At 35.5% G+C, this 27,050-nt stretch overlaps 1 protein-coding gene across 3 annotated transcripts in view; it reads right to left on the bottom strand.

The window, feature by feature from the left end:
* The window catches only part of SLC36A4 (solute carrier family 36 member 4), a 53,276-nt gene that overhangs the window by 6,851 nt on the left and 19,375 nt on the right, over positions 1-27,050 (bottom strand). For 2 of the 3 annotated variants that reach the window (XM_033204428.1, XM_033204430.1), the window contains 4 exons: positions 17,223-17,450; positions 15,102-15,200; positions 11,897-12,066; positions 3,196-3,365 (listed from right to left, as the gene is read on the bottom strand). In XM_033204428.1, the coding sequence (XP_033060319.1) occupies positions 3,196-3,365; positions 11,897-12,066; positions 15,102-15,200; positions 17,223-17,450 (667 nt within the window). The remainder of the gene's footprint in view (positions 1-3,195; positions 3,366-11,896; positions 12,067-15,101; positions 15,201-17,222; positions 17,451-27,050) is intronic. The other variant, XM_033204429.1, reaches the window with a different exon arrangement.

Genomic DNA, 27,050 nt, shown 5'->3' on the forward strand with positions numbered 1-27,050 from the left:
TAGCCGAATCCAACATATATTAATAAAAACTCAAAGGGGAGTTTAAAGTAAGGATAGTTTTATTCATTACAAATACTATGTCATTAACAGACAGCTATTATGAATACATCTATTAAGTACTAATCATACTTATTCAGTGTCTACCAAAACTATATACAGCAAGAAAAAGTATCCTTAGAGCATAAAGTTCCCTCTGATATTAAAATAAAAGCCCATTTAAGTCTATTATTTGCATCTGAAGGGTAAATGCAGATATATCAGAGCACAAAACAAAGCACTTGATATTACAGCACCAAAAACAAAAATGTGGAAAATAACTTAGCACATTAATTTTAATTAAACAAATAGTTAATGGTGCTCTCCACAAAACTACTGACTCTAAGACAGGATATCAGGAAACAGAATGGTACGTTTTTAATCTGCAGAGGCAACTAACTTAAATGAAGGATTTTAGTGAGTTTTCTCTACAAACTACTAAAGATTTATAGGTTTTGATACTTATATAGTCATAGTCTACTATAGATTATAAAAACAAGGACTCTTTAAAAATTACAAACAGTAGAAGGATCAACAAGTTAGAGAATAACAGAAGTAAAGAGTACTTAGTATATTTTGTTGATTCAATTCATACACAGAATGGAAATACTGGTCTTAGTGTTTATTATAATACATTTAAAAATGGAATGGCTCATAGTACAGGTTTGCTCCTAAAATGTCCATAGTGACCTTTGGCTGGTTTCTACCCTCCCTCCTTCTTCACTTGTGAGGTGCCTATATACCAGGTAAGCACCTAAAGGGAACACGCAGGAAGAGTCTGAATCATTTCTAAAGTTTTTGAGTTTCACGAAGAAGATATTTTGAAATCATGATTCAAATGCTAAATGGATACCTGGACACAACCAACATAATCCAAGCTGGTAAGTCCACTTCTTTAAAGACCAATACAACAAACATGGATTCAGTACTCAGAAAGGATTATGGAACATTGAAAGACATTCAATTTTCAATGCAAATCAGGCTGAGCCTCCACTCTCACTGCTAGTGCTGCTGCACAGCCTACTCTACAAACATGACTAGGTCCCATCAACTGTCTACACACATTGGTCAGTAAAGTGCAAGCCCCCAAATCTTTTCACATGCCTTTGAAAACAGAATAAAAAGCAGTTTTGCCATGAATATCAGTTGGCTTTTACTTTAATTTGGAAGGATATGTGCCAAAGACACAAATGAAGTTCACTGTCCAGTGATGTGTCCCAATATAGCAAAAGGAAATATTACATAGTTTTTGTTCTCTTTCTCCAAGGCATATCCCTTGTATGGATGAGAAGCTTTAATGACTTTTAACTAAAAGAAAGCAGCAACCAAGAAAAGGCTGCAGTTCTCTGTGCTATGAACTAAGCCCCTGGCTTCTGGGAACAAAATCATGGAAGCAGATGTGGTGTGGTCTGTGCCTCAGCAGATTAATAACTTCAATACAACAATGCCAGCCAATGTGCAGAAATGGCTGAAGTTTTTAAAAAAAAAAAAAATCCTGGACCCCTTTTACCATTGCCCTCAAACTCCTTTACCTGAATTTCCATTACCAACTTTAAAAGACGATATACTTTCAGAATAGAATTGCCTTACATCTGTTGATAAAAACACTTTTACTGAAATTAGTCTTTTTATTTAGTCAATACCAAAATGTCAATAAAATAAATGTATAAAAATATTTCAAAATGTTTTAAAATATCTTTTTGCTACTGAATGTTTTTTCATTAGTCATCAGAATACGGACTTATTGACTTCATTCGTTAATATGATTTCTCTTATTAGTGATATAATTCATTTAAGTAATTACTTTGAAAAATACATTTTATCTACTTTTTCAGCGTTGCATTTCCCTTTTCAAACCAAATGTAATATACTAAATTCTTTAAATCTAGGCATGAACTCCATGGCAGGCTGCTCAAATCAATTTATTGAGCCTCCTCGAATTTCTAGCTCTATCATTCTAAATAGTGCAAGATGTCTATTAGTATCTTACACAAGGAATTTCCAAAGCTGCTTGTTCCCCAGAACACTAGTAATCTGGTCCCAGGTATCATTTTAGGTAATCCTAGTTTAGTTTGGTGATGCAATCATCTGTATATTTGTAGTTATAGTAATGGTTACAATAATGATCATAATAACTTCCAGCTATTAATACTTTGTTAATATTATTTCTAACACCACCAAAATGCCATAAGGAAGTTTTATCTTCATTTCATAGTTGAGGAAAGAGGGGCTCAACAATGGCATGTAACTTGCCTGAAAACACCAGCAAGTAAGTGGTAGGCTTGACTTTGAATCCCCAGATCTGTCTGACTCCAAAAGTTACATTCTTTCCACTATACTGAACTCAAGCTCCTGTTCCATGAGTCTCTATTATGAACGCTACCTTGAGAAGGCATTTTATGATAAAGAGTCTTAATAAAATATTATATACACTTCTTCAAATAATAAGAAAATAAGCCACTAAAATTATGAAAGACCAATACAAGTAAAATTAAACACTTTCCTGTAGGTAGTTATGGATAAGAAAATTGTTAAAATATGCAAAAACAGGAATAAAAAACCCAAGGAAAGCTAGAACCAAAATAAAATGTGTATCAAAAATGGAAGGAGTCCCACGTACATGTTAATTACCAGTAATGTAATTTTCAAAATAACTTCTTTAGTTATTTTAAGTGTGATAGGATCTGGTTTGTGTTTTTCTTATGTAGCAGTACAAAAACGGAATTTTTTTTTTTTTTTTTTTTTTTTTTGAGACGGAGTCTTGCTCTGTCGCCCAGGCTGGAGTGCAGTGGCCGGATCTCAACTCACTGCAAGCTCTGCCTCCCGGGTTCATGCCATTCTCCTGCCTCAGCCTCCCGAGTAGCTGGGACTACAGGCACCCGCCACCTCGCCCGGCTTGTTTTTTTTTTGTATTTTTTAGTAGAGACGGGTTTTCACCGTGTTAGCCAGGATGGTCTCGATCTCCTGACCTCGTGATCCGCCCATCTCGGCCTCCCAAAGTGCTGGGATTACAGGTGAAAAACAGAATTTTAACCTGAAAAGTAACCCAGCTGGGTGAATAAAATTGTTTTAAAAATATTGAAAAATATGTCTTATGTAGCTTTCATTTTAAGAAATTCAACAATAAAAATTACGATATAAATATATAATGATACTTACAAGTAATACTAACCAAGAAGGATCTTATCCCAAATTCACAGATTTGCTTCCATTTAGTATGAAATTTGGATGTGATCCCAGGGATAATGATCTCTGCTGGAACATAGAACTGAATTGAATATGTCACAAAAATGCCAAAGGAATACAGAATTTTCACTGATTGATATAACCTGTTGGAAAAAATTTTCAAAATTTAGTCATTTTTAATGTGAATTTAGCTTTCCTCCTTTAATTTTAATATTAAGATAAATAAGAAATCCAGAATACCAAATTAGGCCAGAACCTTACTAACTAAAAATGCTTGTTTAAAAAAAAGGCAAATTGATCTCTAACTAAATTTCTAGAGGATACAAGAACAATTCATTTTCACAAAATGGAAAGCTTGAACATGCATGCCAGGGTTTGGGGTATATTGGTAAAAAGATTTCATTTTGGGATAAGCCAATATTCTGAAGATTAGACTCAGCCCCCTGAAGAGCTAATGCTTTCTCAACTTTCTTTTTAAAAATTGAGCCTACTGTATGTCTTAAATCCTGAGTCATACTGTCATTAATCTTTATATAGAATAAAAACTCGCATTAAACTAAAGTATAGTTCTTGGGTGAAAATTTTTGGAGGTATGTCATTAGTTGCAGAAATGTCATCCATCTTAAGTCTCAAAGCAGGCATCTAAACCATTTCAACTTGCAAAGTTCTCTAAATTATACACACAATCTATGTTTAAATTTACATTAAATAAGGGACATACATTTGCTGGGTAAGGTTGTTGTTATTCTTTTGTGCAAATTAACTTATCTCTTTGATATACAGTGCTTCAAAACAGCACAGCAATTTTCAGTTTTATAAATATCTTTAGATTTCTACATTGTGGATAACCTGTCAAAACTTCACATGCATGTCTTGATAAAGACTTCAGTAACTTTCTTAAGCACAGAAAAAGACTTTTTAAATGATGATAATGACATGAAGAGAAAACACAGAATTGTAGGATCTAGAAGAAGGAACGTTGTAGAATCCACTCTTTTGGGTTGCAGACTAATAAAATTAATGTGCTGTATTTTAAAAAAACATTTTAACATTTTATAACATTTAAAAGAAAAGCCCAAACATCCTGCATTTTTTAAGTAAAAAGCAGAGAAAACACTGTTGGTTCAGTGTGCTGCAGCATCGGGGCAGTGATTAACACCTACGTCCTCTTTCAACAGAAACATCTTCCCAGTTTTCTCATTTAAGAGTTCTACTTTCCCACCTAAAATTCCCATGCACAGGGAAGTGTTTTCTTTCTTACAAAAAAATGCAATCATTTTAAAATGATTATATTCTACTTTTGGTATATAATGTCAAGGTATATAAACCTTGACATTAATGGAGCTTTAAGTATAAATGTACTTAATATATAAGTATATAAAGTCAACATTAATGGAGCTTTATTTCTGATGTCTTAAGATTTAAAGCAGCAAGGATTTTTAAATTTCACTTTTAAGTTCAGGGGTACATGTGCAGGTTATACAGGTAATTTGTATCATGGGGGCTTGTTGTACAGATTATTTCACCACCCAGGTATTAAGCCTAGTACCCATTGGTTATTTTTTCTGATCCTCTCCCTCCCACACCCTTCACCCTCAATAGGCCCCAGTGTGTGTTGCTCCCCTCCATGTGTCCACGTGCTCTCATCATTCAGCCCCCACTTATAAGTAAGAAAATGTAGTATTTGGTTTTCTGTTCCCATGTTAGTTTGCTAAGGATAATGACCTCCAGCTCCATCTATGTTCCTACGAAGAACATCATCTCAACTCTTTTTTTATGGCTGCATAGTATTCCATGATGTCTATGTACCACATCTTCTTTATCCAGTCTATCACTGACAGGCATTTAGGTTGATTCATTTTCTTTGCTATTGTGAATTGTGCTGCAATGAACAAAGGCATATATGTCTTTATAACAGAACGATTTATATTTCTTTGGGTATAAAACCAGTAATGGGACTACTGGATCAAATGGTATTTCTGTTTTAAGGTCTTTGAGCAATCACCACACTGTCTTCCACAATGTCTTGAACTAACTTATACTCCCACCAACAGTTTATAATAAGTGTTGTTCCTTTTTCTCTGTAACCTCACTAGCATGTTATTTTTTGACTTTTTAGTAATAGCCATTCTGACTAGTGTGAGATGGTATCATGCTGTGGTTTTGATTTGCATTTCTCTAATGATCAGTAATATTGAGTTTTTTTTTTCATATGATTGTTGGCAGCACGTATGTCTTCTTCTGAGAAGTGTCTGTTCATGTCCTTTGCCCACTTTTTTTTTTTTTTTTTGAGCCGGAGTCTCACTCTGTTGCCCAGGCTGGAGTGCAGTGCCACAATCTTAGCTCACTGCAACCTCTGACTCCCTGGTTCAAGTGATTCTCCTGCCTCAGCCTCCCAAGTAGCTGGGACTTATAGGTGTCCGCCACCACACCTGTCTAATTTCTGTATCTTTAGTAGCAATGGGGTTTCCCCATATTGGCCAGGCTGGTCTCAAACTCCCAACCTTGTGATCTGCCCACCTTAGCCTCCCAAACCCTTTGCCCACTTTTTAATGAGATTTTTTTCTTATAAATTCCCTGAAGTTCCTCTACATGCTTGATATTAGATCTTTGTTCAATGCAGTTTGCAAAAATTTTCTTCCATTCTGTAGATTGTCTGTTCACTCTGTTGATAGTTTTCTTTGCTGTGCAGAAGCTCTTTAGTTTAATAAGATCCCATTTGTCAATTTTCACTTTTGTTGCAATTGCTTTTGGTATCTTCATTATAAAATCTTTGCTCATTCCTATGTCCAGAATGGTACTGGTTAGGTTGTCCTCCAGGGTTTTTATAGTCTGGGGTTTTACATTTAAGCGTTTATTCCATCTCGAATTAATTTTTTGTATATGGTGTTAAGGAAGGGGTCCAGTTTCAGTCTATCCCATATGGCTGGCCAGTTATCCTAGCACCATTTATTGAACAGCGAATCCTTTCCCCACTGCTTGTTTTTGTCAGGTTTTTCGAAGATTAGATAGTTGCAGGTGTGTGGCCTTACTTCTGGGCTCTCTATTCTGTTCCATTGGTCTATGTGTCTATGTGTCTGTTTTTGTACCAGTACAATGCTGTTTCAGCTACTGCAGCCCTGTCGTATAGTTTAGAGTTGGGCAGTGTGATGCCTCCAGCTTTGTTCTTTTTGCTGAGGATTGCCTTGACCCTTCAGGCTCATTTTTGGTTCCACATGAATTTTAAAATAGTTTTTTCTAGTTCTGTGAAGAATGTCAATGGCAGTTTAATAGGAATAGCATTAGATCTATAAATTGCTTTGGGCAGTGTGGCCATTTTGATATTGATTCTTTCTATCCATGAGCATGGAATGTTGTTTCATTTGTTTGTGTCGTCTCTGATTTCTCTGAGCAGTGTTTTGTAATTCTTGTTGTAGAGATCTTTCACCTCCCTGGTTAGCTGTATCCCTAGGTATTTTATTCTTTATGTGGCACTTGTGAATTGGGGCAACACAACGCCATTCACAATTGCCACATAAAGATTTGGCTTTCAGCTTGACTGTTATTGGCGTATAGAAATGTTGACGTTTTTTGCACATTGATTTTGCAGCTTGAGACTTTGCTGAAGTTGCTTCATCAGCTTCAGAAGCCTTTGGGCTTACTATGGGGTTTTCCAGATATAGGATCACGTCATCTGAAAACAGGGATAGTTTGCAGATCCTGCAGTTCTTCCTGTTTGGATGCCCTTTGTTTCTTTCTCTTGCCTGATTGCTCTGGCCAAGACTTCCAATACTATGCTGAATTGGAGTGGTGACAGTAGTAATGATTATAAACAGTCTCTAAACTATGGCCAAGCAAGAAAAGATTCAATAAGTATTCTGCTATAACATATTTATCATACAAGAATAAGAAGAAATTTAAAAGCTCAGTAAAAATAGATTTGAGAATACACAGCACCATTAGGAAGGAAGGAACTCCTTAGAGCTAACAACATTTAAAACTTAATTTTAAAAATTAGCTAAGGATGTATTTCTCAGCTTGAGACTTAAAGGCTAAACACAAATGGTCAAGTTACTGAATATATACAACATAACTGAAAGACTTGTGTTTCCTATACTCTGATATGTAACTGTGGATAATTAAACAAATATTCTTGTTAGTTTATTAGTTTAACAAAAGGACATTCCTTTGTCTTAATTGTCTTTTCACTTACATGTTTTTAAAATGTGGTTAATAATATATTTAGTATTTTTAAAAATAAAAATACATCATTTTGCATATAAGTACTATTACTTTTTTTTTTTTTTTTTTTGAGACGGAGTCTCGCTCTGTCGCCCAGGCTGGAGTGCAGTGGCCAGATCTCAGCTCACTGCAAGCTCCGCCTCCCGGTTTACGCCATTCTCCTGCCTCAGCCTCCCGAGTAGCTGGGACTACAGGCGCCCGCCACCTCGCCCGGCTAGTTTTTTTTTGTATTTTTTAGTAGAGACGGGGTTTCATCGTGTTAGCCAGGATGGTCTCGATCTCCTGACCTCGTGATCCGCCTGTCTCGGCCTCCCAAAGTGCTGGGATTACAGGCTTGAGCCACCGTGCCCGGCCTAAGAACCGACTTATTTCTATGTTTGGAATCTGTATTTTCAATCACTCTAAACTATTTTTCTCTACTTAACTTTTGTATAGATATTATCACAACCTTTTCTTCATTTGGGTTTTAAGCAGCAACTATTGTAAGGCTTCTTTTGTACTACGTTTTAGAAATGAAGAAAGTTGAAAGGAAAAATCCACCCAGTAAACCCTCTTTCTAAAGAAAAATAACCTTTCTTAAAGTCACAGGAATTTGTTTTGAGGGTATAAAAAACATCAAACAACTTTAAACAACACTTAGTGTACATTAAATGGTCTTTTAAAACTCCTCGCTGCCAAAGCTCCTGAGTTACAGACTGTTTCATTCTTCTCTGTATATCCCTTCAATGCATTTAGTATTAATAGGTGATTGATACTTATTAAATATTAATTATCAAAATAGATATGGATAGGTAATTCTTAGAAACTACAACCATTCAACATGATAAATATTAATAGCACTTCAAAGAATAAAATTATTTATGTTTGGAAACAAAATCTATTATAATGATAGTAAAGAATTTAATACCTTAGTAAAGGACAGAAATGTATTTTTAATAATTATTTTTCAGCCAATATATTGAATCAGATTATAGGGAGAAAACATCTTAATGTTCCAGTGAAAATATCAGTTTTGAAAACATAGATTATCAAAATTAATAATGCTTTTACTCTTTTCCCCACAGTGGCTAATAAGTCAATCTTCAGGTATGAATAACTTTAATTTTTTTAAAAACCAACTTGGGAAATGAGTTGTTGACTGCTTCTCTGTCTCTCAAGGTTGAATACAGAAGCTACCCTTGGAAACAACCTGGTAAGTCACTTTCCCTCTTGGATCCTTCATGATGCTCAGGTTGAGAATCTTCAGCATTTAGCTCTGTCAAGAAGTCATCTTAACTGAGAACTATCTGCAATCCTTGCCAAGAGCCTCATCTCATTCTAGGCTAAAAAATAAGACAACTATGATTATGTAGCATTCATCACTAGATTGAATGCCTTAAACTAGTAAAACCTTTAAAATACATTCTTTCCTTCGAAAGCTAAATGCAATACATGTACAGTATTGCTCATAACTAATTTTCAAAGATGACAGTTCAGAAAAATTAAGGGTAATAATAACTTGGAGCTTCTCTAATCCATACTTGCTTTATCCTATGGCCTCTTTCAAATTCAATCTTTTCTTGCAGAAATAACCAAAATATACTCTGAGACTTTGTCAATTTGTACCAAACGCCCTTTATAGCTTTTCATAGCTAGTAGCCATTAGTTCTCTAGGATACTCTTACAACAGTCATTGGCTTTCATACTCCGCCAATAGAGTACATTGCACAATCTCTAACTTCCGAGGCCTCTCATGTGAAGCCCAGGAAAGAAGTGAAAGAGAGACTCATATATAGTATATTAAGAAAGAAATATTAGATATAATCCCATAATTATTCTAGTCCAAACTTCTCACTTTACCGAATGCCATGACTGTAAAAAGACAAGCAACTCTTCTCTTGTATCCCACAGTTGTGACTATCATTTTAATTGTCCCACAACAGCAGAGTCCACACAGAAACAGACTATAAGCTGCATAAGGCATATCTCCACAGTGCAAAGACATCAACCAACGCAAGTTCTCTAAAGGAAAATATTTATCTTGACTGGCTTTCCTGTTTTTTCCAGATTTTTGTTGTTTCTTAGGATACTTGTACTAGGGTTTCCTCTAATGAAAAGTGGTATCTAGCTAGACGTCCTTGAATAGAAACTACTATCTAATGGTCCCTTTTAAATAAAGAATCTCAACTAGTTCCATTCTAATTGGAAAGTCACAGCAATTAGAAATAAGGTCAGATGTAGAAAGGGGCCGTGGGAAAAGGGAAGGATTAATTCGAACTACTGCAGGGACAGTGTCACCCTCCAAGATTGAGTTGTGAATACCAAAAGCATCCTGTCTTATTCTTGCCCACTATTTCTGCACCACATTCTTCCGTGCCTGGGAATACAAACCTTTTAATGTGAATGTGTGCACACTCCCACTTCAGAACCTTCCCCCCTAAAATACTCTTACATGCTTTTGTAAATAAGACCAGGAAAGAATTCTGACATTACTTCCATGTACATTTTATATTTGACATTAAAAATAGTTGTCAAATTTATTTCTAAAATGATTTTTAAGACTTAGTCAAAATCTTATTATTGTTATTACTAATATTATTGAGACAAAATGTCTCTCTGTTTCCCAGGCTGGAGCGCAATGGTACCATCACAGCTCACTGGATAATCAACCTCCCGGGCTCAAGTGATCCTCCCACATCAGCCTCCCAAATAGCTGCGATTACAGGCTTGGGCCACCATGCATGGCTAATTTTTAAATTTTGTGTAGAGTTGGAGTTTCACTGTGTTATGCAGGCTAGTCTCAAACTTCTGGCCTCAAGTGATCCTCCCACCTTTTCCTCCCAAAGCACTGGGATTCCAGACATAAGCCACCATACCTGGCTCAAAATATTACTCTAAATAAGGAAAAAAAAAAATCACTCTATTTTCCAAACATTGTATGGTATTTGAAAAGATGAACTTACTACCATATTTTTAGCTTGATTCTCTTATACTAAGCTGTTAGGCTTCTAGTTCATTAAGCTTCTAGTTTCATATTATAAAAAAGAAACCAAAAAGCACATTTAAAGGGAACAAAATTACATAGTTAACTATAAAGAGTTAATAAAATAAATGCTAAATAACCATATATCTTTATTTGCAATTATGACTCTACCTTGAAATATATTTATAACATTTGAAACGTTTCCATTTTGAAATACACTTATGTTAAAGTAAAATTGTAATAAAAAATACAGACACATCACATGTGTGCCCCTTGTGCAATCTGGAAACTATCCTAGGTACATTTGCTCTATCATAAATGGCTTCCTACAAACATTTGTCCTAGCAACATTTTTGACTCCAATGCCCAGGATTCAAATGACTATTAAATGACAGACAGATTCTCACCAGGAGGCCAGTCAGAAGATATAATTCCTGCTGTTGTTGCTTTTTCACTAATATTTTAAGACATTTAAGATTACACAGACTTTTTTAATCCAAGTAGCTAATGTAGTAATGTGACAATAATTCAGTCAGCAATTCTGAATTTATTCTTTGCATATGTGAAAACTAAGGAGTTACCTTCCATCTTGTAAATAAGGAAGTAAGTCTGCATGGTAATCACTGCCACTATCTTTGAAAATTTTTCAAAGACAAACCTCTGGAAAAAGGAAAAATCATATACATATGATGCTTTATTTAGCAGGATATGGTCCCAATATTAAAGAGAACATTAAGATGATGCACCATTTTGTTTTATTATTTATAATGTGTCCCAATTGTGTTCTGAAAGGAGTTGGAAAATACACACTATGAAGCTGACCAAAATAGCAAGTATGATGTAATCTATTATTCTATCAGGAACCCTGATTGTTTGGTTTTTTTGGGCAATAAGGACAGGTATTAATTTTTTTATTAAAATGTGTCCATATGAAAATAATCCCTGTTCTACTCTTATACTTGACTTGGATTTGGAACAACCTCCAATTTTAAACATTTTTTAAAAAAAATCCCAGAAGAACCCTAAATTCATATTTACTCTCCTCTGAAGAGAATGAAAAAATTCCAGTTTGCACAAATAAATAAATCACAGTAATTTTTTTTTTTTTTTTGAGACAAAATTTCGCTCTTGTCACCCAGGCTGGATTGCAATGGCACGATCTCAGCTCACTGCAACCTCCGCCTCCCGGGTTCAAGCGATTCTCCTGCCTCAGCCTCCTGAGTAGCTGGGATTATAAGCACCTGCCACCACGCCCAGCTAATTTTTGTATTTTTAGTACAGACACGGTTTCACCATGTTGGCCAGGCTGGTCTCGAACTCCTGACCTCAGATGATCCACCCACCTCTGTCTCCCAGAGTGATGGGATTCCAGGAAATCACAGTAAAAATTTTAAACGTTTAAACCATAAATCCAAGAACATGCCTTTATCATCAAACAGTGGTACATTATAAAATATATAAACCAATATTGACAAATTCATATACACCTACCATACGTCTTGGGGAAGATTTAAAGTTATGCTGCCTTTGATTTCATCACGGAAACACATATATCCTAAAGTAGCTAATGTTACATACAAAGTTGTAACAATCCCCATGCCAATATTCAATGCTTGAGGGAAACGCTTTGATTCTTTCATTTGGTTTTCCAGTGGAAGGACCTAAGAAAAGAATACAATTCTTTCTTTTTTAAGGGAATACAAGTATTTACAAATAACAGTGTCTCTTATACATACAAATTGGTTATTTATAGGCTATATGCAAATTTTTTTCCTTTAAAACATATATAATTGTTGAAGTACACTTCCATTGCTATATATTTATGCTACCTATTTTAAAATTCTTAAAAAGATTTAAACTCATCTCTTGGCAGGTAAACCTGCTAGTTGGTTTTAATAACCTTTTTATTTTGGGATAATTTTAGATTTACAGAAAAGTTACAAAGATAACACAGAGATCTCCCATATACCCCGACCCAGTTTCTCTTACCATTAACTTTTTATATTACCATAGTACATTTGCGACAACTAAAAACCAACATTGGTACATCACTATTAACTAAACTGCAAATTTCATTTGGATTTCATTAGTTTTTCCATTAATATCCTTTTTCTGTCCCAGAGTTCCATCCAGGATACCCACAGTGCATTTTGTCACCATGCCTCCTGTCTGTGATAGTTTCTCAATCTTTGCTTGTTGTTCATTATCTTGCCAGTTTTAAGGAGCACTGGTTTGGTATTTTACATAATGCCCCTCTATTTAGGCTTGTCTGAGGTTTTTCTCATGACTGGTATTGTAGGTTTTAGAGAAGGATAACATAGAGGTGAAGTGCCTGTCTCATCACACGTTATTAACATGATTTATCACTGGTGAAGTTAATTTTCATCACTTGGTTAAGGTAATGTTTGTCAGGTTTCTCTATTATACAGTTACTTTTCTTCCCTCTCATCATACTCTGTTCACTGAAAGTAAGTCCCTAAATCCAGCCCATTCCCTGGGGAGTAGGAGGGGGATTAGTTATATTGCCTGGAGGGAAGAGGATTTCTAGGAATCTCATGTATGTATGTATGTATGTATGCATATTAGCATGGCTTTATGTATTTTTTTAAAATATTGAATTATAATCCAATATTCTGTTATTTGTTTTGTTACTCATATTATTCCACCTTTGGCCATTGTAAATTCCATCAGGTTGGCTTCTGTTTCCCTTTGACATGCCTCCATTCTTTCGTTTCTTGAACATATTCTTACCTTCTGACACTACAAGATGCTTTAGCCTCATCTTGCATTTCCTTGCTTCAGCCCTAAAATCAGCCATTTCTCCAAAGAACTTTGATTCTCTTGTAGAATGGTATTTAGAAATGAAGATCTGGTATTTGGAAATCAAGATCTGGGTGTGTGCTTATTGCTACTGGGGTGTCACTACTTGCAGCCCCTCTCAGGAGACAGAACTAGGAAGTATATGCATGTATACTAACCCATGTATACACACATATCTATAACTGGTTTTACATCTACCCACCTGTATCTACTGTCAAAGTCAGTAAAACTAATGATTTTTATTTTATTGAAAAAGAACCTTTAAAGAAAATAAGAAAAGGCTGACTGAAAAATCAAGTTTTTTAAGGCAAATCTTCAGAGACTGTAACCATAAAATTAGGCCATATAGTGAAATAGCTAAGTAATAATAATAGCAAGTATTTACTGGAGTGTTTATGATATGCCAGGTATGATTCTAAAAGCTTTGCATATAGCATCTTATGCAATCCTCACAATAACTCTATGAGATGATAAATCTAGTATTTTTTCCACTTTTCAGTCAGTCAGATCCAGATGGAAACATTAACTGTTAATAGCAGCAAGAGGGCAGAGAACAGTTTGGATGCTCTGGAGATAATCCAGATAGGAAATACGGGCAGTGACCAGGAATGGTGTCAGTGCAGCTAGAAAGGGAGAAAGAGAAAGAAATGAACATTTCCTGAGGCCTTCTCTGTGTCATGCAGCATTATAATTGTTTTATGTATAGTCTCCTTGATGGAATTAATATGAGAAATATTAAAGAAGACTTAACACGCCTTAATTCCTGATTGAAATAGGGAACCAAGAACAAAGTAAAAGGAACCACTCCAGTGTTTCAAGGTTAAGCAACTGAAGATAAAACTAAAAGAAAAAGGAAATGAGAAAGTAAAGCTGGTTTTCGATGAGAAAATATGTATCAGACTTTGGAATTGTTGAATTTGAGATTCAGAGGAAATGTCAATAGTTAACCAGTGCTCATCAGTTGAAGACAGACATGAAAATTTGCAGTTATTTTGCAACAGCAATAATTGTAGCTGTGAAAATTTGTAAGAATTTGGGAGAATTATCTGAAGGAGAATTCACAGAGAGCAGAAACCCAAGTAAAATGGTATAAAATTTTATTTTAGATCTATTTTGTCTGGGGTTAATATAAATAGATGTTTACAAATGGTTTTGCTCCCATACCTACCATCAGACTATGAAACATAAACTATGGAGCAAAGCACACAGCAAGACTCTTATTTTCCCCAAGTCTACAAATGTTAGGCTTTAACTGGGAGCTACCTGCATGGAAATATTTAATATCTTAGAATCCTCAGAATCGTTGGAGTGTCTCTTAGTATTAGCTTTATAACATTGTTTCTCAAAACAAACATTATACTCATAAAACTACAGGGAGAATTATACCCAACTCTTCTTATATAGCAGTGATTCTGCAACTATTCCGATTCTCTTCAAATAATGTCATCTATAAAATATGCTTCAGATGTGCCTGAGTATGTGGGATATAGGTTTTTTTTTTAAACTGGCCTTGAGTTAATAATTTTTGAAGCCAGGTGACGTTTACATAGGAGTTCATTATACTACTTTCTAAATTTTGTATAGGTTTGAAATTTTCCACAATAAAATGTTAAAAATGATCTGGCTAATTTATTCATTTTATAGATAAAGAAAAAGAGAAGTAGAGAGTCTAAGTGGTATGTCTAACATTAAGCTCCTTGTTAGTGGAAGGACTAAACTATAATTCTAATCTATCACACCAAATTGGAAATCATGTTCTAGAAATAAAGTGAAATAAAAAAGAAAAATATGCAATTTTAAATATAGCTAGGCTATATAAATCATTGTGTTGAATTAAGATTTTAAAAAATAATAATAATAATAACTCAATTCTTACCACTCCTATGCCTTCAAAAGCAAATACAGCAGTACCAAAAAAGAGTAGGTATTTCTTCCAACCAGCTACTATTGGAAGGTTGTGGGGATCCGGCATGTTCTAAAGAAAGGAAGAAAAAAAGAAGACCAGTTACATCTTTACTTATTCTAAATAATTTAAAATTGAAAGAAAAATCATGTAATTTTGAGCTTCACCACAGCAAATATATTATAAAAGTGAATAATTTTTTCAATAAACACTTAAGGCACGGTATGTTAAATGTAGCCAAGCTGTTAGGATTTCACTGCCAAAAGCAACTGTTTCCCTCATGCCCATACATTCCATCTGAGCAAAATGCTCCTGACTACCTGCTTCCACCTGCAATCCCAGGTTGTGCACACTAGGTATGGTTCCTGCCACAACAGGAAATACATAAGCACACTCAAGTTCCAAGCTGAGAGCCATACAGTCAAGTTATCAACCACTGCTGCTGGTGCCCAATAGAAATTCATTCTCCACTCTATTTTCATTGCTCTTTCAGTTCTCTAAGATGCCTGGTTCCTGACACTGGCTTTCTACCTTACAGCTCTGCTGCTGCCTAGAACAGGTTTCCTTCTTGTTTCAGTGCTTACTCTTTGATCTGATGGTTGTCATTACCCTTATTATTTGAATATATATGTCCTGACTCTGGCTCTGATTGCTTGGTCCTGACTCACAGGCTTATTCCAACTCTCATCATCTGGACAAAGTGCACATTAGCTCTAAATAGCCACTTCTTCCAGATACCCCAAGTCTGGTCCCTACTCTCCTCACCATCTTACATTCTCTGCTTTGCCCGATTGGAAGTAGAATTCAAGGCCAAGTAAAAAGGATGAACAAAGCAACTGAAGTGTGAAAGCTCAAAGATAATTTGGGGAACAGAGAGATCTAGGACATCTGAAGCATAGATAGAATTGTGTGATATAATGGTGATACATGACTAAAACCATACACACTGGGTTTAGAATGAAAGGGTATTACAATGTTTGGCTCATTCAATACTAAACTATTATCTAAAGCAAGCAGGATGCTATTTCTCTTCTCCAAACAGCAGCTCATGCTGTTTCTTCTATTTTGGGAACCTCCTTTTCGGCTTAACTGACTCTTACATGTTTAGCTAAGGGGCCATGAACTCTGGAAAGCCTACAGGAACTTCCTGTCTGTTTCCTCCCACTCAGTGCTATAAGAGAAACTACAGGTTTTGAAATTCGAAGAGGAAGGAAATGAAACACAGATCCATAGTAAGAATTTTTAATAAATTGCTAAAGAAGATTTTACAACAATTACCTTGGAAATAATATATAAGATTAATTAGATCAGGAGTGACTAGAGCAGGGATTCTCAACCTTTTTTTGGTCTTTGGCACCCTTGCAAGATGAAAGCTATATAACTGCTCAACAGCAAAACACATACATACAAACAGAAATACTAAATCTTGCAAACTATTTTAAGGAATTTGAAGAATCCCTGAATCTCAACAATAGATTATTTTAAGGAAACTGGGTTAAGAATCCCCAGACTATGGGACAATGAAATCAGTTGAGGTAATTGCATATACTTCAGATTTCAGACTAGTGTAGTGGCAGTGGATTGAAGCAGTGGCAGCAAATAAAAGTTCAGAAGTCAAAGGAAATTATAGAATGGCATATATATATATATATATATATATATATAAAATGCATCTCTTGTGATTGGTTTAAATCACAAGATTTAAATAATAATACATTTAATGAGTATTTTAAATAATAATACATTTAATGAGTACCTGCTTTCACGTTTGGCACTGTACTAAGAACACAATCCTAAATCTCATAATAACTCTAACAGAGTAGGTATTCCTATCTTCTGAAGCACTGTCACAAAGCCCAGAAGCATATTTACTGAGATTCAAGATCTGACCACAAAGCCTGTTTAATCTCTCTGTCATTTACTTTTCTAACTCAACAGCATCCCCCTAAAAGAAACCAGCATCTCTTGATTGTACACTGTGTGCCACATATGAAGTAGGGGTCTTTACATATCATTACTTTTACCTCCACGGTAAACAAAAACTTTACTTATATAAGAAAGATAAGAACTTAGTTAAAAACATTTTATACTTACCCTGACAACATACTGGTAAATTATCACAAGACTGACAGCCATGGAAACGTTGGCAAGGAATGAAAGTACAAATAGATTCTTTAGTTCACGAATGAAGACCAAAAGAATCATAAACGGAAGAAAGCAAAGCATATATATCCTTAGGTCAACACTTCTTCTCTCACATGGATTTGATGAATTGGTACTATTCGAAATAAACACTTTACTCTCCAGGAATCCTTCATGAACCTATATAGGATTACCAGGAGAATGAAGAAGGGCAAAAACTTCCATCAATTTACAACCATAAAACACATGTACAAAGAAAATTACAATCTATACACTTCATAATACATTGCTATATTTTAAAATATTTACATTTACATTTTTTCAAGATACTCTGGTTTCCTAGAAACATATGTATCAAATATAAGGATAACTGACATAAAATAATCTTGAAAGGTAATTTCTTTTATCATACTGTAAATATAAAGTTCATTAGAAAATTATAACGATAGATTTACTAATGTATTCTGAAGCTTTGTCACTATCATGCTCATGATACCTCCAAAGGCTCAAGTATCTCTTTTCGAGATCATCAAATTTGGGACCATGCTTGTCTAGGATGGCCACTGAGTATTCTCCTCTAGCTTGTTTTCTTCAGATAGGAAACAAGCTCCAATTATCTCTCAAAAATGTAGTCAGAGCAAAATTTTAAAATTATAGCCTAACCTTAAAACTCTTATAAAGCAATTATTTATAAATTATCATCACCATCAATAAATATTTATTAAAAATCCACTACACTCATGCATGGCCATATGGTAGACAGTACATAAATTTTTGCTAGAGCAAAAAACTTCTACAAGATAAATCAACTTTATATTAAAACTTATTCAGCCACTCCTATAACCCAATTTTCAGATTTCAAAACAAATGTGATTTACAGACTCCATATATTAAGAACTATCTGTGATCCAATTAATCACATAATGCTACTTACTAAAATAGAAATGAAATTATAGAGGACTTTAGAAACAGTCTTAAAAATTTACAGCAGAGGCAGATCATACTATAACTTGAATACCAGTGAAAACTTATTTGCCCCCAAACAGTGTACCCTCCTTCGAACACATCAATATTGTCGAGTCTCTGGATACACACATTCTAAAAATTCTTAAGACCTTGTAATAATAACAGCTAGTGTTTTTTGAGTACATTCTTTGTATCAGGTACTGAACTACATGCTTTATACACAATATCTCACTTAATCCTCAAAATGACTCTCTAAAGCAGGTGGTAATATTAATCCCAATTTATAGTTGAGGAACCTGAGGCTTAGAGAAATATTTTTTTAAAACCTTATGTAATATCAAGCCAGTAAGTGGTGGTTCTAGGATTCAAACCCAGGCCTGTGACTCTAGAATTAGCCTGGCCAAAATACTGCAACCCAGAAAGAAGGGCCCTGCCCAAGCAGCCACCTGGCCTCCACTCTTACATACCTCTCTCTAAATGTAGTAATTAAGAGGCCAACAAATCAGAAGATTAAAACAAATTTCTGATATGATTAACAATTTAAGTGTTTCTTCTACTTTAATTTTACATGTATAATCTACCATAAGTAATGTTTAGTGTCAGCATAAATGTACACATCATCTTAGACTGTAGAGAAAATATCTATCAGATTTTTGCCCTATACAGGCAATTTATAACTTATACTGGACTAACAGACTTTCAAGTTACACCATGTACCATTTAAGAAATGCACAGCACATGACTATCTTGTAACTGACCATCAAAACTTTACATTTTCTTTTCTATAATTTAAAATAAAAGCAAAATTGGGGATTTACATTCCTTGGTTTTTACAAACATATTTGATTGTTGATTTAATGTTCTAGTAACTAAATTATTTAGAGCCAAATACTTGTTATGAAAGCAGTATCTCCAATAATTAGATTAGATAATGATCAAAGTAAAGCTCTAACAAGGCTAGCTGGCAAGAGAAAAGCAGTTATATAAACCAATATTTTAAAGGGTTGTTTTAATTATTATTAGGCGCTTTGGAATTTAAAATTAATTCTATCACAAATATAGTATTTTAGCACTTTTGGCAAAAAAGTGGTTATAAAAATTCTGAGGATTAAAAAAATAAAATAAAAATGTAGATACATACCTAGAGCAAGATTCAGGTAAACATTTGAGTCCTTTGGTGCCCTCTAGAGACAGAGACTGGCTATCTAATAGGACTTCCTATGATCTCACATGTTTACCAAAATGTAAAACACTGAAATAAACATTATAAAATAAAATTACTAAATTCAGTTGTTTCCATTGGAGCTCAAATTTACTAAAATCCACCACTTATTAAGTTTTCAATGATTCTGTAATTTAATAGTTAAAATTCCAACGGCAGATTATGTTTGTCAGTAAAGCCAAATGCAGAATTACAGTTATAGTACCCTATATTTGTATAATGTTTTACATTTTACAAAGGCTTTCATAAACCTTGTGTCAGCTGAGCCTCACAATAAGTTTATGAGAAACAAGGGCATATTTTGTTACTATTCCCATTTTACAAATAAGGAAACTGATGCTAGACCAGGGATAAGGGGGTTTTGCTCAATGTGTGAGTTAAAACTGAGAAAGCAGAGATTTGAACTCCTATTCTACAATGATCTTTGATATTGCTACATTTTTTATTTGTAATACTGTATTCCTCCCCCATTCTCCAAGCCCACATACCACTATTTTATCTATATGAGATTTTCTAGAGTATCCTAGAGTAAGAACAGACAGGAACAACATAACCACTATGGACTAGACTCATCAGAAACACTAGGGTTCTTTATCCCCTACTGATTGTGCATAAAGACTTAATGGGACCAAGAATAGTCCTGTGGCAGTTACATAGCAGGTTTCTACGTTTGTGTGGCAACTAAACCCTTAATTTTTGGGGTTAATAAAATACATTTAAATTTCATGTACATTAAAGGGAGGGTAACAATCCTATGGTTTTTAACTATAACAATAAGTAGCAATTGGTAAGGTTTAATCAACTAGTGTGTCTACGATTGTATAAAGATATCAAATGTAAAAGAACACCTCTGTAGAGAGTGAAAATCTCTGATGTCATGCTGCTTCAGTGACCATCTCAACTACTTTCTCAAGCTTGACTGCCTTTTTTTTCCCATGTTACCCTTTACGATTCAAAAGGACTTTTACATTTCTGTCTACAGCAGGCATTCTCCTTACCTCCAGAGAATCACTTTTTCTACCTGATCTTCTTAGGACATGTGCAAACAAATTAAACTTTTCCATTCAACCTGAGAAGTAACTGATACTATTTCATAGGAGAAAGTCACCAATTCTAAGCTTATAAACATTTATTTTATCCACCTTATCTACTCTTTGTCATACAAACACACTCACAGCTAAAATCCAACAAGACAATGTCCCGTGGGGTGATGAACAATTAACATACTGGATGTGACAGAGATCTAGGTTTCAACCTAATTCCATATGACTTACGGCACACTACTCATATTTTGTGAGACTGCTTTCTCATTCATAAAATGAGCATAGTACTTACTTTACAGAGTAGTTATAAAGATTAAATAATGTATATCATGGTTTGTAAATATAAAATTATAAGGCATTATTAACATTATTCTTAAATTCAAACAGAGCTTGTAACTCCTTTAGAAGATAAGTATTAGAAAAGATAACAGCACTACCACGTTGCACAACCCTAGAAAGGCATAATTTCCATCATATTATATATAAATGACTGGTAAGATGGTATGTCTTATCACTTCTTGTTAATAAAAAGCCTCTTAATGGGGTTAGGAGTCCTAGGAAAATGCAACTTGTAGAATTAAATATTTGTAAAATCAAAAGGATGACATCTCTAACAAGTAATACTAATGGAAGGACTGATGCTTTATTTTGATAAACAAAAGAATATATAAACAGGACTCTAACTCTAATTACTGTTACTCTTTTCTATGTCCTCTACATCTCCCATGGCTACTTGCTCTCACTAAGACCTTTCACTCTATTCTGTAGTCACAATACATATGAGGGAACACCTGTGTCTGATGGTTTACATTACAGATTTTTCTGCCAGAAACTGTGTATAAGAACCTAATTATTTGCAAATATCTAGTAAAAGATAGAATAAATAGTTTAAAAGTAGGATATTTTGAAAAATAAAATAAAATGAGGGTAGAAAGAAAAACTACAGAATTTATTGGGACTCTCAGATGCAGACAGCATCTAAAAGTACTCTCCTGGCTAAAACTGTCAGCAGTTACAACACTAATCTCTTGATATCATTCCCTTTTTTAAAAACATTTTATTATTTTATTTTTCCATACATTATTGGGGTACAGGTGGTAGTTACATGAGTAAGTTCTTTACTGGTGATTTGTGAGATCCTGGTGCACCCATCAACAAAGCAGTATACACTACACCATATTTGTTGTCTTTTATCCCTTGTCCCCTCCCACTCTTCCCCCCAAGTCCCCAAAGTCCACTGTATCATTCTTATGCCTTTGTGTCCTCATAGCTTAGCTCCCACGTATCAGTGAGAACATACAATGTTTGGTTTTCCATTCCTGAGTTACTTCACTTAGAATAATAGTCTCCAATCTCATCCAGGTCATTGCAAATGCTATTAATTCACTCCTTTTTATGGCTGAGTAGTACTCCATCATATATATATATGATAGATATATATATGATGATATATATATTACAGTTTCTTTATCCACTTGATTGATGGGCATTTGAGCTGCTTCCACAATTCTGCAATTGTGAATTGTGCTGCTATAAACATGCATGTGCCAGTATCTTTTTCGAATAATGACTTATTTTCCTCTGGGTAGATACCCAGTAGTGGGAATGCTGGATCAAATGGTAGTTCTACTTTCAGTTCTTTAAGGAATCTCTACACTGTTTTCCATAGCGGCTGTACTAGTTTACATTCCCACCAGAAGTGTAGAAGTGTTTCCTGATCACTGCGTCCACACAAACATCTACATTTTTAATGTTTTGATTATGGCCATTATGCAGGAGTAAGGTGGTATCGCATTGTGGTTTTGATTTGCATTTCCCTGATCATTAGTGATGTTGAGCATTTTTTCATATGTTTGTTGGCCATTTGTATATCTTCTTTTGAGAACTGTCTATTCATGTCCTTAGCCCAGTTTTTGACGCAGCTGTTTTTTTTCTTCCTGATTTGTTTGCGTTCGTTGTAGATTCTGGATATTAGTCCTTTGTCAGATGTACAGATTGTGAAGATTTTCTCCCACTCTGTGGGTTGTCTGTCTACTGACTGTTCCTTTTGCTGTGCAAAAGCTCTTTAGTTTCATTAGGTCCCAGCTATTTTATCTTTGTTTTTATTGCATTTGCTTTTGGGTTTTTGGTCATGAAATCCTTGCGTAAGCCAATGTTTAGAAGGGTTTGTTCAATGTTATCTTCCAGACTTTTTATACTTTCAGGTCTTAAGTCCTTAATCCATCTTGTGTTGATTTTTGTATAAGGTGATGGATGAAGATCCAGTTTCATTCTCCTACATGTGGCTAGCCAATTATCCTAGCACCATATGTTGAAAAGGGTGTCCTTTCCCCACTTTTTGTTTTTGTTTGCTTTGTTGAAGATCAGTTGACCATAAGTATTTGGCTTTATTTCTGGGTACTCTATTCTGTTCCATTGGTCTATACGCCTATTTTTATACCAGTACCACACTCTTTTGATGACTATGGCTTTATAGTATAGTTCAAAATCAGGTAGTGTGATGCCTCCAGATTTGTTATTCTTGCTTAGTCTTGCTTTGGCTATGCAGGCTCTTTTTTAGCTCCATATGAATTTTAGAATTGTTTTTTCTAACTCTGTAAAGAATGGTGGTGGTATTTTGATGGGGATTGCGTTGAATTTGTAGACTGCTTTTGGCAGTATGGTCATTTTCACAATATTGATTCTACCCATCCACATATATGGGATGTGCTTCCATTTGTTTTTGTTTTCTATGATTTCTTTCAGCAGTGTTTTGTAGTTTTCCTTGCAGAGGTCTTTTGATTCTTTGGTTAGTTATATTCCTAAGTAGTTTAATTTTTTTTTTTTGCTTAAATTACAATTTTTATTTTACATTATTTTATTGTTCCTCATAGGTTAGCTCAGACTGAGGGAGAGAGGTTGGAACAACAAATACTTGGAGTGATAACTGTGTCAGGTGCTATCCTGTGTGTTTGCGGGTCTTTTGTTTTGCTTTGTTTTTTGTTTTTTTTTTTTTTAATTATACTTTAAGTTCTAGGGTACATGTGCACAAAGTGGAGGCTTGTTGCATATGCATATATGTGGCACTTTGGTGTGCTAAACCCATTAACTCATCATTTACATTAGGCATATCTCCTAATGCTATCCCTCCCCACTCCCCCAACCCCACGACAGGCCCCGGTGTGTGATGTTCCCTACCCTGTGTCCAAGTGTTCTTATTGTTCAATTCCCACCTACGAGTGAGAACATGCGGTGTTTGGCTTTCTGTCCTTGCAATAGTTTACTCAGAATGATGGTTTCCAGCTTCATCCATGTCCTTATAAAGGACATGAACTCATCTTTTTTTACGGCTGCATAGTATTCCATGGTGTATTTGTGCCACATTTTCTTAATCCAGTCTATCACTGATGGACATTAGGGTGGGTTCCAAGTCGTTGCTATTGTGAATAGTGCCACAATAAACATATGTGTGCATGTGTCTTTATAGCAATGATTTCTAATCCTTTGGGTATATACCCAGTGATGGGATGGCTAGGTCACATGGCATTTCTAGTTCTAGATCCTTCAGGAATTGTCACACTGTCTTCCACAATGGTTGTACTAGTTTACAGTCCCATCAACAGTGTAAAAGTGTTCCTATTTCTTCACATCCTCTCCAGCACATGTTGTTTCCTGACTTTTTAATGATCGTCATTCTAACTGGGGTGAGACAGTATCTCATTGTGGTTTTGATATGCATTTCTTTGATGACCAGTGATGATGAGCATTTTTTCATGTACCTGTTGGCTGCATAAACGTCTTCTTTTGAGAAATCTCTGTTCATATCCTTCACCAACTTTCTGATGGGTTTGATTTTTTCTGGTCAATTTGTTTAAGTTCTTTGTAGATTCTGGATATTAGCCCTTTGTCAGATGGGTAGATTATAAAAACTTTCTCCCATTCTGTAGGTTGCCTGTTCACTCTGATGGTAGTTTCTTTTGTTCTGCAGAAGCTCTTTAGTTTAATTAGATCCCATTTGTCAATCCTTGCTTTTGTTGCCATTGCTTTTGGTGGTTTAGTCATGAAGTCCTTGCCCATGCCTATGGCCTGAATGGTACTACCTAGGTTTTCTTCTAGGGTTTTTATGGTTTTAGGTCTAACATTTAATCCTTTAATCCATCTTGAGTTAATTTTTGTATGAAGTGTAAGGAAGGGATCCAGTTTCAGCTTTCTATACATGACTAGCCAATTTTCCCAGCACCATTTATTAAATAGCGAATCCTTTCCCCATTTCTTGTTTTTGCCAGGTTTGTCAAAGATCTGATAGTTGTAGATGTGTGGTATTATTTCTGAGGGCTATGTTCTGTTCCATTGGTCTATAGCTCTGTTTTGGTACCAGTACCATGCTGTTTTGGTTACTGTAGCCTTGTACTATAGTTTGAAGTCAGGTAGCATGATGCCTCCAGCTTTGTTCTTTTGGCTTAGGATTGTCTTGCAATGCAGGCTCTTTTTTGGTTCCATGTGAACTTTAAAGTATTTTTTTCCAATTCTGTGAAGAATGTCATTGGTAGCTTGATGGGGATAGCATTGAATCTATAAATTACCTTGGGCAGTATGGCCATTTTCATGATATTGATTCTTCCTATCCACGAGCATGGAATGTTCTTCCATTTGTTTGTGTCCTCTTTTATTTCACTGAGCAGTGGTTTGTAGTTCTCCTTGAAGAGGTCCTTCACATTACTTGTAAGTTGGATTCCTAGGTATTTTATTCTCTTTGAAGCAACTGTGAATGAGAGTTCACTCATGATTTGGCTGTCTCTGTTTTTGTTATTGGTGTATAGGCATGCCTGTGATTTTTGTACATTTATTTTGTATCCTGAGACTGCTGAAGTTGCTTATCAGCTTAAGGAGATTTTGCTCTGAAACAAAGAGGTTTTCTAAATATACAATCATGTCATCTGCAAACAGGGACAATTTGACTTACTCTTTTCCTAATTGAATACCCTTTCTTTCTTTCTCCTGCCTGATTACCCTGACTAGAACTTCCAACACTATGTTGAATAGGAGTGGTGAGAGAGGGCATCCCTGTCTTGTGCCAGTTTTCAGAGGGAATGCTTCCAGTTTTTCCCCATTCAGTGTGATACTGGCTGTAGGTTTTTTATAAATAGCTCTTACTATTTTGAGGTACATCCCAGAGGTACAAAGAGGAGCTGCTACTATTCCTTCTGAACTCATTGTGGTTTTGATTTGCATTTCTCTGGTGGTCTAGTGGTGACAAAATCTCTCTGCATTTTCTTGTCTGTAAAGGATTTTATTTCTCCTTCACTTATGAAGCTTGGTTTGTCTGGATATGAAATTTTGGGTTGAATATTCTTTTCTTTAAGAATGTTGAATACAGGCCCCCACTCTCTTCTGGCTTGTAGAGTTTCTGCCGAAAGATCCACTGTTCGTCTGATGGGCTTCCCTTTGTGGATAAGCCAACCTTTCTCTCTGGCTGCCCTTAATATTTTTTCCTTCATTTCAACTTTGGTGAATCTGACAATTATGTGTCTTGGAGTTGCTCTTCTCGAGGAGTACCTTTGTGGTGTTCTCTGTATTTCCTGAATTTGAATGTTGGCCTGCCTTGCTAGGTTGGGGAAGTTCTCCTGGATAATATCCTGAAGTGTTTTCCAATTTGGTTCCATTCTCCTTGTCACTTTCAGGTACACTAATCAGACGTAGATTTGGTCTTTTCACATAGTCCAATATTTCTTGGAGGCTTTGTTCATTTCTTTTTACTCTTTTTTCTCTAAACTTCTCTTCTCACTTCATTTCGTTCATTTGATCTTCAATCACTGATACCCTTTCTTCCACTTGATCAAATAGGCTACTGAAGCTTGTGCATGCATCATGTAGTTCCCATGCCATGGTTTTCAGCTCCATCAGGTCATTTAAGGTCTTCTCTACACTATTTATTCTAGTTAGCCATTTGTCTAATCTTTTCTCAAGGTTTTTTAGCTTCTTTGTGATGGGTTCAAACATCCTCCTTTAGCTCGGAGAAGTTTGTTATTACCGATCGTCTGAAGCCTTCTTCTCTCAACTCGTCAATTCTCCATCCAGCTTTGTTCCGTTGCTGGCAAGGAGCTGTGTTCCTTTGGTCTTTGATGATGGTAACGTACAGATGGGGTTTTGGTATCGATGTCCTTTCCGTTCATTAGATGTCCTTCAACAGTCAGGACCCTCAGCTGCAGGTCTGCTGGAGTTTACTGGAGGTCCACTCCAGATCCTGTTTGCCTGGGTATCACCAGCAGAGGCTGCAGAACAGCAAATATTGCAGAACGGCAGATGTTGCTGCCTGATCCTTCCTCTGGAAACTTCGTCTCAGAGGGGCACCAGGCTGTATGAGGTGTCAGTCAGCCCCCACTGGGAGGTATCTCCCAGTTAGGCTACTCGGGGGTCAGGGACCCACTTGAGGAGGCAGTCTGTCCATTCTCAGATCTCAAACTCCATGCTCGGAGAACCACTACTCTCTTCAAAGCTGTCAGATGGGGACGTTTAAGTCTGCAGAAGTTTCTGCTGCCTTTTGTTCAGCTATGCCCTGGCCCCAGAGGT

Source organism: Trachypithecus francoisi, unplaced genomic scaffold (assembly GCF_009764315.1).
Source record: "Trachypithecus francoisi isolate TF-2019V2 unplaced genomic scaffold, Tfra_2.0 Lachesis_group8, whole genome shotgun sequence".
NCBI lineage: Eukaryota > Metazoa > Chordata > Mammalia > Primates > Cercopithecidae > Trachypithecus > Trachypithecus francoisi.